The 12084-nt window shown below is 36.0% G+C and overlaps 1 protein-coding gene across 2 annotated transcripts in view; it reads left to right on the top strand.

Moving 5' to 3' along the window:
• Positions 1–12084, top strand: part of BRWD3 (bromodomain and WD repeat domain containing 3) — a 121392-nt gene that overhangs the window by 89809 nt on the left and 19499 nt on the right. For both annotated transcript variants that reach the window (XM_082609033.1, XM_082609032.1), the window contains exons 27-33: positions 5496–5578; positions 6650–6761; positions 7712–7773; positions 7877–8032; positions 8696–8816; positions 9829–9954; positions 10041–10119. In XM_082609033.1, coding sequence (XP_082465159.1) covers positions 5496–5578; positions 6650–6761; positions 7712–7773; positions 7877–8032; positions 8696–8816; positions 9829–9954; positions 10041–10119 — 739 coding nt within the window. The remainder of the gene's footprint in view (positions 1–5495; positions 5579–6649; positions 6762–7711; positions 7774–7876; positions 8033–8695; positions 8817–9828; positions 9955–10040; positions 10120–12084) is intronic.

Below are 12084 nucleotides of genomic sequence, written 5' to 3'. Positions count from 1 at the left end.
GCTAGCCAGGAGGGAGTCTGGGCAAAACTCTGGAACTGTCAAAGAGGCAAGAGACATTTTCCTCCCTCTTTGTTTCCTTTTGTGTGAGGAGAAGGGATTAAGAGCGCTGCTTAAAGGAGCTCCAGAGACAGGCGTGAGCTGCAGCTGTCAGTGCAGACCTCACAGACGGGCATGAGGTGGTAAGGCTGCTGCTGCTGCCACCAAGAAGCCTGTGTGCAAGCACAGGTTACTATCCACACCTCCCCTCCCGGGAGGATGTGCAGCCTGCTACTGCCTGGGTCCCGAGATCCAGGGACAACTTCCTGGGGAGAACGCACGGCATGCCTCAGGCTGCTGCAACGTCATGCTGGCCTCTGCTGCTGCAGGCTTGCCCCACATCTGTACCCCTCCCTCCCCCTGGCCTGAGTGAGCCAGAGCCCCCAAATCACCTGCTCCTTTAACCCTGTCCTGTCTGAGCGAAGAACAGACGCCCTCAGGCGACCTACATGCAGAGGCGAGTCCACTTCCAAAGCTGAAACCAGGAGCTGTGTGAACAAAGAACAGAAAGGAAAATCCCTCCCAGCAGCCACAGGAGCAGCAGATTAAATCTCCACAATCAACTTGATGTACCCAGCATCTGCAGAATACCTGAATAGACAACAAATCATCCAAAATTGATGAGGTGGACTTTGAGAGCAAGATTTATTATTTTTTCCACTTTTCCTCTTTTTGTGAGTGTGTATGTGTATCCTTTTGTGGGAGTTTTTGTCTGTATAGCTTTGCTTTCACCATTTGACCTAGGGTTCTGTCCATCCGGTTGTTTGTTTGTTTGTTTTTTCTTTCTTTCTTTCCTTAATTTTTTTAATAATTATTTTTTATTTTAATAACTTTATTTTATTTTATCTTACTGTATTTTATTTTATTTTATCCTCTTTCTTTCTATTTTTTATCCCTTTTATTCTGAGCCGTGTGGATGAAGGCTCTTGGTGCTCCAGCCAGGATTCAGTGCTGTGCCTCTGAGGTGGGAGAGCCAACTTCAGGACACTGGTCCACAAGAGACCTCTGAACTCCACGTAATATCAAATGATGAAAATCTCCCAGAGATCTCCATCTCAACAACCACACCCAGCTTCACTCAACGACCAGCAAGCTACAGTGCTGGATACCCTATGTCAAACAACTAGCAAGACAGAAACACAACCCCACCCATTAGCAGAGAGGCTGCCTAAAATCATAATAAGGCCACAGACACCCCAAAACAAACCACCGGATGTGGACCTGCCAACAAAAAAGACAAGATCCAGTCTCATCCACCAGAACATAGGCACTAGTCCCCTCCACCAGGAAGCCTGCACAACCCACTAAAACAACCTTAGCAACCGGGAACAGACACCAAAAACAAGGGGAATTACTAAACTGCAGCCTGCAAAAAGGAGACACCACACACAGTAAGATAAGCAAAATGAGAAGACAAAAAAACGCACAGCAGATGAAGGAGCAAGGTAAAAACCCACCAGACCTAACAAATGAAGAGGAAATAGGCAGTCTACTTGAAAAAGAATTCAGAATAATGATAGTAAAGATGATCCAAAATCTTGGAAATAGAATAGAGAAAATGCAAGAAACATTTATCAAGGACCCAGAAGAACTAAAGAGGAAACAAGCAATGATGAACAACACAATAAATGAAATTAAAAATACTCTAGAAGGGATCAATAGCAGAATAACTGAGGCAGAAGAACGGATAAGTGACCTGGAAGATAAAATAGTGGAAATAACTACTGCAGAGCAGAATAAAGAAAAAAGAATGAAAAGAACTGGGGGCAGTTTCAGAGGCCTCTGGGACAACATTAAACAAACCAACATTCGAATTATAGGGGTTCCAGAAGAAGAAGAGAAAAAGAAAGGGACTGAGAAAATATTTGAAGAGGTTATAGTTGAAAACTTCCCTAATATGGGAAAGGAAATAGTTAATCAAGTCCAGGAAGCACAGAGAGTCCCATACAGGATAAATCCAAGGAGAAATACACCAAGACACATATTAATCAAACTATCAACTTTAAATACAAAGAAAACATATTAAAAGCAGCAAGGGAAAAACAGCAAGTAACACACAAGGGAATCCCCATAAGGTTAACAGCTGATCTTTCAGAAGAAACTCTGCAAGCCCGAAGGGAGTGGCAGGACATAGAATTAGAAACGAAAAAGGAGAAGTAACAACGGACACTGCAGAAATACAAAGGATCATGAGAGAGTACTACAAACAACTCTATGCCAATAAAATGGACAACCTGGAAGAAATGGACAAATTCTTAGAAATGCACAACTGAGATGGAACCAGGAAGAAATAAAAAATGTGAACAGACCAATCACAAGCACTGAAACTGAAACTGTGATTAAAAATCTTCCAACAAACACAAGCCCAGGACCAGATGGCTTCGCAGGCTAATTCTATCAAACATTTAGAAAAGAGCTAACACCTATCCTTCTCAAAATCTTCCAAAATATAGTAGAGGGAGAAACACTCCCAAACTCATTCTACGAGACCACCATCACCCTGATACCAAAACCAGACAAAGATGTCACAAAGAAAGAAAACTACAGGCCAATATCACTGATGAACATAGATGCAAATATCATCAACAAAATACTAGCAAACAGAATCCAACAGCACATTAAAAGGATCATATACCATGATCAAGTTGTGTTTATTCCAGGAATGCAAAGATTCTTCAATATACGCAAATCAATCAACATGATACACTTTATTAACAATGGAGAAAAGCCATATGATCATCTCAATAGATGCAGAGAAAGCTTTCGACAAAACTCAACACCCATTTATGATACAAAGCCTGGAGAAAGTAGGCATATAGGGAACTTTCCTCAAAATAATGAAGGCCATATATGAAAAACTCACAGCCAACATCGTCCTCGTTAGTGAAAAACTGAAACCTCTTCCAGTAAGATTAGGAACAAGACAAAGTTGCGCACTCTCAACACTCTTATGCAACATAGTTTTGGAAGTTTTAGCCACAGCAATCAGAGAAGAAACAGAAATAAGGGGAATCCAAATTGGAAAAGAAGAAGTAAAGCTGTCACTGTTTGCAGATGACATGATACTCTACATAGAGAATCCTAAACATGCTACCAGAAAACTACTAGAACTAATCAATGAATTTTGTAAAGTAGCAGTATACAAAATTAATGCACAGAAATCTCTGGCATTCCTATACACTAATGATGAAAAATGTGAAAGTGAAATTAAGAAAACACTCCCATTTACCATTGCAACAAAAAGAATAAAATATTTAGGAATAAACCTGCCTAAGGAGACAAAAGACGGGTATGCAGAAAATTATAAGACACTGATGAAAGAAATTAAAGATGATACAAATAGATGGAGAGATATACCATGTTCTTGGATTGGAAGAATCAACATTGTGAAAATAACTCTACTACCCAAGGCGATCTATAGGTTCAGTGCAATCCCTATCAAAATACCACTGGCAGTTTTCTGAGAACTAGAACAAAATATTTCACAATTTGTATGGAAACACAAAAGACCCCAATAGCCAAAGCAATCTTGAGAGTGAAAACTGGAGCTGGAGGAATCAGGCTCCCTGACTTCAGACTATACTACAAAGCTACAGTAATTAAGACAGTATGGTACTGGCACAAAAACAGAAATATAGATCAATGGAACAGGATAGAAAGCCCACAGCTAAACCCACACACATATGGTCACATTATCTTTGATAAAGGAGGCAAGAATATACTAGTGGAGAAAAGACAGACTCTTCAATAAGTGGTGCTGGGAAAACTGCACAGTTACATGTAAAAGTATGAAATTAGAACACTCCCTAACACCATACACAAAAATAGACTCAAAATGGATTAAAGACCTAAATTTAAGGCCAGACACTCTCTAACTCTTAGAGGAAAACATAGGCAGAATACTCTATTATATAAATCACAGTAAGATCCTTTTTGACCTACCTCCTAGAGAAATGGAAATAAAAACTAAAATAAACAAATGGGACCTAATGAAACTTCAAAGCTTTTGCACAGCAAAGGAAACCATAAACAAGAGCAAAAAACAACCCTCAGAATGAGAGAATATATTTGCAAATGAAGCAAGTGCCAAAGGATTTTCTCCAAGATTTACAAGTAGCTCATGCAGCTCAATAACAGAAAAACAAATAACCCAATCCGAAAATGGGCAGAAGACCTAAACAGACATTTCTCCAAATAAGATATACAGATTGCCAGCAAACACATGAAAGAATGCTCAACGTCATTAATCATTAGAGAAATACACATCAAAACTACAATGAGCTATTATCTCACACCAGTCAGAATGGACATCATCAAAAAATCTAGAAACAATAAATGCTGGAGAGGGTGTGGAGAGAAGGAACACTCTTGCACTACTGGTGGGAATGTAAATTGATACAGCCACTATGGAGAACAGTATGGAGGTTCCTTAGAAAACTAAAAATAGTACTACCTTACGACCCAGCGATCCCACTCCTGGGCATATACCCTGAGAAAACCATAATTCAAAAAGAGTCATGTACCAAAATATTCATTGCAGCTCTATTTACAATAGCCAGGGCATGGAAGTAAACTGTGTCCATCATTGGATGAATGTATAAAGAAGATGTGGCACATATATACAATGGAATATTACTCAGCCATAAAAAGAAATGAAATTGAGTTATTTGTAGTGAGGTGGATGGATCTAGAGTTTGTCATACAGAGTGAAGTAAGTCAGAAAGAGAAAAACAAATACCTTATGCTAACACATATATATGGAATCTAAGAAAAAAAGAAAGATCATGAAGAACCTAGGGGTAAGACAGGAATAAAGACACAGACCTACTAGAGAATGGACTTGAGGACATGGGGAGGGGGAAGGGTAAGCTGTGACAGAGTGAGAGAGTGGCATGGACATATATACACTACCAAACGTAAAATAGATAGCTAGTGGGAAGCAGCCGCATAACACAGGGAGATCAGCTTGCTGTTTTGTGACTACCTAGAGGGGTGGGATAGGGAGGATGGGAGGGAGGGAGACGCAAGAGGGAAGACATATGGGAATATATATATATATATATATATATATATATATATATATATATATATATAACTGATTCACTTTGTTATAAAGCAGAAACTAACACACCATTATAAAGCCATTTTACTCCAATAAAGATGTTTAAAAAAAGGAGAAAAAAAAACAAGCAAAAAACAACCCCAATAAACATACACTGTAATAAAGAAAATAAAATACTTTATGCAAATATTAAAAAAATAATGTCATAAGTAAATATTTAAGCCAAACAGATCAAACAGATGGGGTTTAATTTAAGTAAAGGCATTCACTGGGACCTTGAGATTTGCAACATTTTGCTCAATACCTCCACATTAAGCATATATTCCTGGATGTTTAGAAAGTAACTTATACTGTTATATCTGTATACTGAATAATATGTACTTTACTTTCTCCTCAGGTATCATGACATGCCAGATGTCATTGACTTCCTTGTGCTACATCAGTTTTATAATGAAGCCAAAGAAAGGAACTGGCAGATTGGTAAGTATAGAATTCTCACTGAATAATTATTGTTTGAAGTAGAGTAAGTAACTTTTAAACCAATTTAACAGAAAGAAACCAGTAGACTGAAAAAGCTGTTAGCCAAATTAGAAAAATTAAATTAAATTTTTCTTTTCAGTTACATTTCAGTGATTTTATGAACATTGTAAGTGGCATAAAACCTTTTCTGTGAATACCTACTCTATTAGAATACAAATCTGTATTAAAAAGAAAATCTTGAAATGTCAATGGCCATGAAATGGAGTACTTAACACTTGGGCTCTTAACAGACCTTTACTGATTGTGGTTTTCTCTCTCCTTTGTCTTCCTCTCTGCCCCCCCACCCCCTCTCCATCTCCTTCTTCCTCCTCTTCTACCTCTTTCTATCTACTCCTCTGCCCGCCTCCTCTCTCACTCTCCTCCTCTCCCTTTCTCTCTTTCCCCTTCTTATTCTCTCCCCCTCTATTCCTCCCCCTTCACTAGCTGTTTAATGTTGGGCAAGATTTTGACCTCTCTCTGCCTCAATTCCATTATCTGTAAAATGGGAATCACATCAGAATCTACCTATAAGGTCGATATGAATAAAATGGTGCCTGACACAGCAAACACTATGTTATTATCTGCTATTAGTACTTTAAATTCTCCTTTCTTATGTGGGAGAAACATTTTTGTCCACGTGGTTGGTTTTGTATTCCTTAGCCATTTAGAGGTACAAAACTAGTATGAAGGGATTTTTAAAAACAAAATGGTGAAACAAAAAATAGAAGAAACCACTGTAGTATCATATGTGCAGTACAAAAAGCAGTATGCCTAATGATCCCAAGTAATTGATAAAAGTTAAATTATATGCGGTAATATGTGATTTATTTCAGAATAATTATTAGCATTTGGAAATCAAAATCCTTGAAGAGGGTAAAATATAAAATTCACATATATGGAAAACTCAGATTGAAACTTCTAATATTGCTGGATACAATGCTGCTTCTGTATTCAACAAAAACTAGAAGTTTAGAGTGGGAACAGAGTGATTATTCTCAAGAGCACTCTTAAGAATTTCTAAAAACATTGTAGGTGATAGATTCCGCAGTATAATAGATGATGCCTGGTGGTTTGGGACCGTGGAGAGTCAGCAGCCTTTTCAACCAGAGTATCCTGATAGTTCTTTCCAGTGTTACAGTGTTCAGTAAGTATATTTATGGTCTTTTACACCTGATATAATACTTTAGTACTATATGGACTTTCTATAAACCCTACCTTACCTAGCCTTATAAGACTTGTACCTGTAAGGAAGTAATCATAGTACCTTTAAGGAAGGAATTTGGTGATAAACCTTTTGGTCCAATATGCATGCTAACACAAAGCAGGAACTGAAGACTTATTTCTGCCTTCCTTATTCCTGTATTTTCTCTTAAGTATTTCTATTTTAGACAAGAATTACAATTATTATTTCATGAAGAATACTGAAATCAATTTAGTGTTTAATTGTTACAGCTGGAATATAATACTGAATATTTACATAGTCTTTTATTTAATGGTATGAATTCTAGACAGGAGTGACTGCATTATGTTTGGATATACTGTTTGTCTACAATTTACTTTTGCTCTTCATGAAATACCAGAGTTGTAAGATTCCTAATAAATAAAGTTTTCTTCTTAAGAATGATAGAACAAATGTTTATTCTATGAAGATTGACTTTTGGTCTCCATATTGTAGATCAAAGGGAATAATAAACTTTTGGAGAAGCTATAATACTCAACCTGTTAGAATAAAGTAGGTTATCTCATAGAAAGAAGTGATCTATTAAATCGACTTTTTTAACCTGAAAGGAATTTTCCAAAGAGATCTTTTTATTCCATACCCTGGCTTAACATTGAACGTATGCTTGGTTGGAATTAAAAAAAAAAAAAAAAAAAAAGCCCAGCAGAACTAAGAGTAAGCTTATGACTCTCTTTCATATTGATGGGCCATGTTTTCTCTATTAGAGGCTTATTATTATCTTTGTGTAAGCAAAGTTGTACTTCAAGGAAACTGTATTGTCCCTTTACAGATTTCACCCCCAAGAAGTAATGCAAATTATGCTAGTATATAAAGTGTCACCTGAATTTGATTTGTATCTTGTTATTTTTTAATAGCTGGGACAATAACGAGAGAGAAAAGATGAGTCCCTGGGATATGGAGCCAATTCCAGAAGGAAGTAAATATGCTTTTAAAAAATGAATTATAATTTTTCTAAAAGAAAAATGGCAATAGAATGATTCTAGAAACTAATTATTTCTGATTTTTCACTTTATGCGTAGCTGCCTTTCCAGATGAAGTTGGTGCTGGTGTTCCTGTGTCCCAGGAGGAATTGACTGCTTTGCTATACAAACCTCAGGAAGGAGAGTGGGGGGCTCATTCCAGAGATGAGGAATGTGAACGAGTTATTCAGGGCATCAACCACCTTCTTTCCCTGGGTATGGTGAATGTGAAAGAATATTAGGAAGATGGGAAGAAATAAGGAAAACCAGCAGAATTATAAGTTCTGTAAAAGGAAATGCATTTTCTCACTGTATACTTTTAACTCAAGAGGCACGGTGATTCTAGTTTTAATAATAACATTTTTATTTGCTTGGCCAAATTAATGACTGGCAAACTTTTTCAGTTCTGAGGCTATAATAGTGAAGGCAGCCATATAGGTGTCTTTTACTTTCTTGAGTCGTTTTGGCTTTCTAGCTATTCCCTGAGCTAAGTTTGGATCGATTTTTTGGTAAAGACAGTGGGTGCAGTAATATATTTTACTCCATGACTACTTATATTTTCTGAAGTATATCACAAGACATTTGACATTTATCCAGAAAAGACATACATTTGAAGTTAAACACAGTTCCCCTTTAATTTTGTCTTGTTTTTATCTGATTTGAACCAGTGTATCATGAATGATTGATTCATAGATAGAATGTCCAAATAAAAAGAATAACATTATAATAGTATTGGTCTAGTTTTTGCATAATTGAATCATCAGCATTTTAGAAATGTAGTATTATATCACCCACCCTTCTTGTTTACATGTGTTTTTGTTTGTTAACATGAAATGTTAGTGTTCTTTATAATTGTCTTTTTTTATTTTGTAAATGTAGATTTTGCCAGCCCTTTTGCTGTTCCAGTGGATCTCAGTGCCTATCCCTTGTATTGTACTGTAGTTGCTTATCCAACTGACCTCAACACCATCAGGCGGAGACTTGAAAATCGCTTTTACAGGTCTATTTAGTTTTTATCATTTCCTAAAAGCTTGTATAGTTTTATATCTTTTGCTTTCCTTTTTGCATAATGATACACTGAGATCTTTGTTTTCATAGTGTAAAATAACTGTTTAGAAGACCCGCTCCAAAATTTCTCCTGAAAATTTGGAACACTGATTTCCCTTTATTCAGTAGATTTTCACTCTTCCAGGGTAAGAAGGGGTATGGACAGGGAGGAAATTATGACTAGCACAAGTCACATATGAAACAAAAACTACAGTTAATTTTAGCTTATTAAAGGCAGATTAAGTAGTTTGTGGAATCATCCTGATTATGGTGCTCCAGGAACTTGGAGCATGTTTTAAATACCCTGTTGGGGAATTAGGCATTAGTTAATTAGATTTAATTACCAACCCCAAAATGTGTATAGAAAAAGCCAAGTTATTTTTTCCTTGGGTTTGGTTGGGAGTGGGGTGATTATGGGAAGGCAGTGGAGGGCAGCTTTTGGTAACTCTCTCACCCTAGAGTCTACTGTATCCTAACCACAATTATTCCATGAAATGGTTATAAATATAACCAGTTGGGTGTATTTTATATCTTTACCTATAATTTCATTCAATAATATATATCATAAAAGCAATGAGATAAAAATCTGTCCTTTTTGTTCTTTGCTTTTCTCTGAAAACGAAACATTCTTCTGTTGATTTATCAAAGCAGTATTTGTTTGTTTTTATTACTTTGACCTTGGTCAAATCACTATTTACCCACAATGTTGTGGGTTAGTTCTTTTCCATGTTTTCATATCCAAATTTATAGTCCAGTGGTTCTGAACTCTTGCCTGTGCTTCAAATACTCTAACTATATACCTTTATTAGTGCACATTAGTCACACACATATATTGAGTCACATACATATATTTGAACACCTTTGACATATCATGATTAAATGCCTAGTTGTTCTATGTTGTCTAATCCTAGAATAGACTTTAAATGTATGAACCAAGAGTAACAGGGTATTTTTTTCTTTCATAGGAGAATATCAGCATTAATGTGGGAAGTACGCTACATTGAGCATAATGCTAGGACTTTCAATGAGCCAGACAGTCCTATAGTTAAAGCAGCCAAAATTGTAACTGATGTCTTACTTCGATTTATTGGGTAAGAAGAAGTTTTATCTCCCACAGAGGCTGACTTCTGACTTCTAAAATTTATTGAAATGTATTTTAACTTATCTGTCTTCTCAGGGATCAGAGCTGTACTGATATACTGGATACTTATAATAAAATTAAAGCAGAAGAGCTAAACAGTACTGATGCAGAGGAGGTAAGAATCACAGCATGATTAGTAGGCATGAATTCCTTTTCTGTCATTTAAAGTACAATAAGTATTATATGTAAATGTTAAAACTAACTATGAGCAGTGAAGCTGATTTCTGAAAGCTGACTGAACACTTGCATTTTTTGTATTAAACTCTTTAACCTATATGTAGGTAATATATACCAAAAATATAGTGGTGCTACAGTCAGAGAGAGGTGGTCAGTCATCCTTTTTGACATAGTGGGTTTCAGTGATGAGAAATCAATACTTTATTTTCCAGCCCTTGAAAACAGGACAAAGCACTAATCAGTGTTTTAAAAGAATGGTTAGTTGACGGAAGTTTTAGTAGGGATTAATTTTCTACACAGTATATATAAAATTTTAAAGTATTTTATAATTTTAAACTTGAAAGTCTACATTTTTAATAGTTTCATGGAATTGCTATTTGATTTCCTTTATGAAAATTTGCAAACATAAACCAGTTTTTCTTAATGAAATGGAATTAGTATTGTCAGTAGACCCTCATGTATCTTATTTCCCCACCCAGTCATATCCCTAATTTACATTAAGCTATTTGTGACTAGAGGCCATGATAGAGAGAAGCAAAAACCAAGATAAGAGGCTTAAACAGTAATGAAAAGTGATAATTTAAAAATATTTAATGGAAAACAATTCATCCCGGAGATGAGTGACTCAAATATGCTGGATTTTATTGCAGTGGCTATTATTGTACAGAGGTATTTTACATGTTTATATTTTCTGTACTGTTAATTCCCAGAATGGTAAATCTCCAGTGTTTTTATTTTTACTTTTTATTTATTTTTCCCCAGTGTTTTTAAATTTTACAAAAATGTATTTGACTATAAAATGTTGTAAGTATTATTGAAGTTAAATGTTATTTACATATTAAGGAAAACTCAGATATGCCAATTAGATATTATCCTCCTGAAACTAATGAAAAATTTATCATTCTTATTCCTGATATTTTCTCTGACCTTTCATATAAATGCATTTTGATTCAGAATTTGATGTAGCAAGAATACCTCTTCAAAGTAGCATTACTTGGATTAGAATAGGAAATTAAAGTAAAATGTAATTCAGCAACCTCATTTTTCCTTTCTTCCTCCCTCCTTCCCTCTCTCCCTTCCTCCCTCCCTCCCTCCCTTCCTTTCAACATTTAAGTTCTACTCTTTAAGTAAATTGCAGTTATACAATACAGTGTTATCAATTATAGTCACCATGGCTTACATTAGATCCTTATATACTCAGACCTTATTCATCTTCTAGCTGGAAGTTTGTATCCTTTTACCACCCTCTCCATATCCCCACCCCCCACCATCTGGTCCACCACCCAACCGATTTTCTGTACTCTGTTTCTATGAGTTTGACTTTTCCTTTTTTTTAAGATTCTACATATGAGTGATACCATGCAGTATTTGTCTTTCTTTGTCTGACTTATTTCACTTAGCATAATGCCCTCAAGGTCCATCTGCATTGTCACAAATGGCAGACTTACCTTCTTTCTTAAGGCTGAATAATATTCCATTGTGTATATATATACACCATATCTTCTGTGTCCATTCATCTGTTGACAGACAGATTGTTTCCATATCTTAGCTATTGTGAATAATACTGCAATGAACGTGGGAGTACTTTATATCTTTGATATCTTGTTTTTATTTCCTTTAGATATATACCCAGAAGTGAGATTGCTGGATCATATGGTAGTTCTGTTTTTAATTTTTTGAGGAACCTCCATACTGTTTTCCATAGTGGCTGTACCAATTTACATTCCTACCAACAGTGCACAAGGACTCTCTTTTCTCCACATCCTCACCAGCACTTGTTATTTCTTTGTCTATTTGATAATAACCATTCTAACAGGTGTGAGGTGATATTTCACTGTGGTTTTCATTTGCTTTTCCCTGATGATTAGTGATGTTGAGTGCCTTTTCATGTACCCGTTGGCTG

Source organism: Mesoplodon mirus (genome assembly GCF_964341445.2).
Source record: "Mesoplodon mirus genome assembly, chromosome: X".
NCBI lineage: Eukaryota > Metazoa > Chordata > Mammalia > Artiodactyla > Ziphiidae > Mesoplodon > Mesoplodon mirus.
This window is presented reverse-complemented; position numbering and strand designations above follow the sequence as displayed.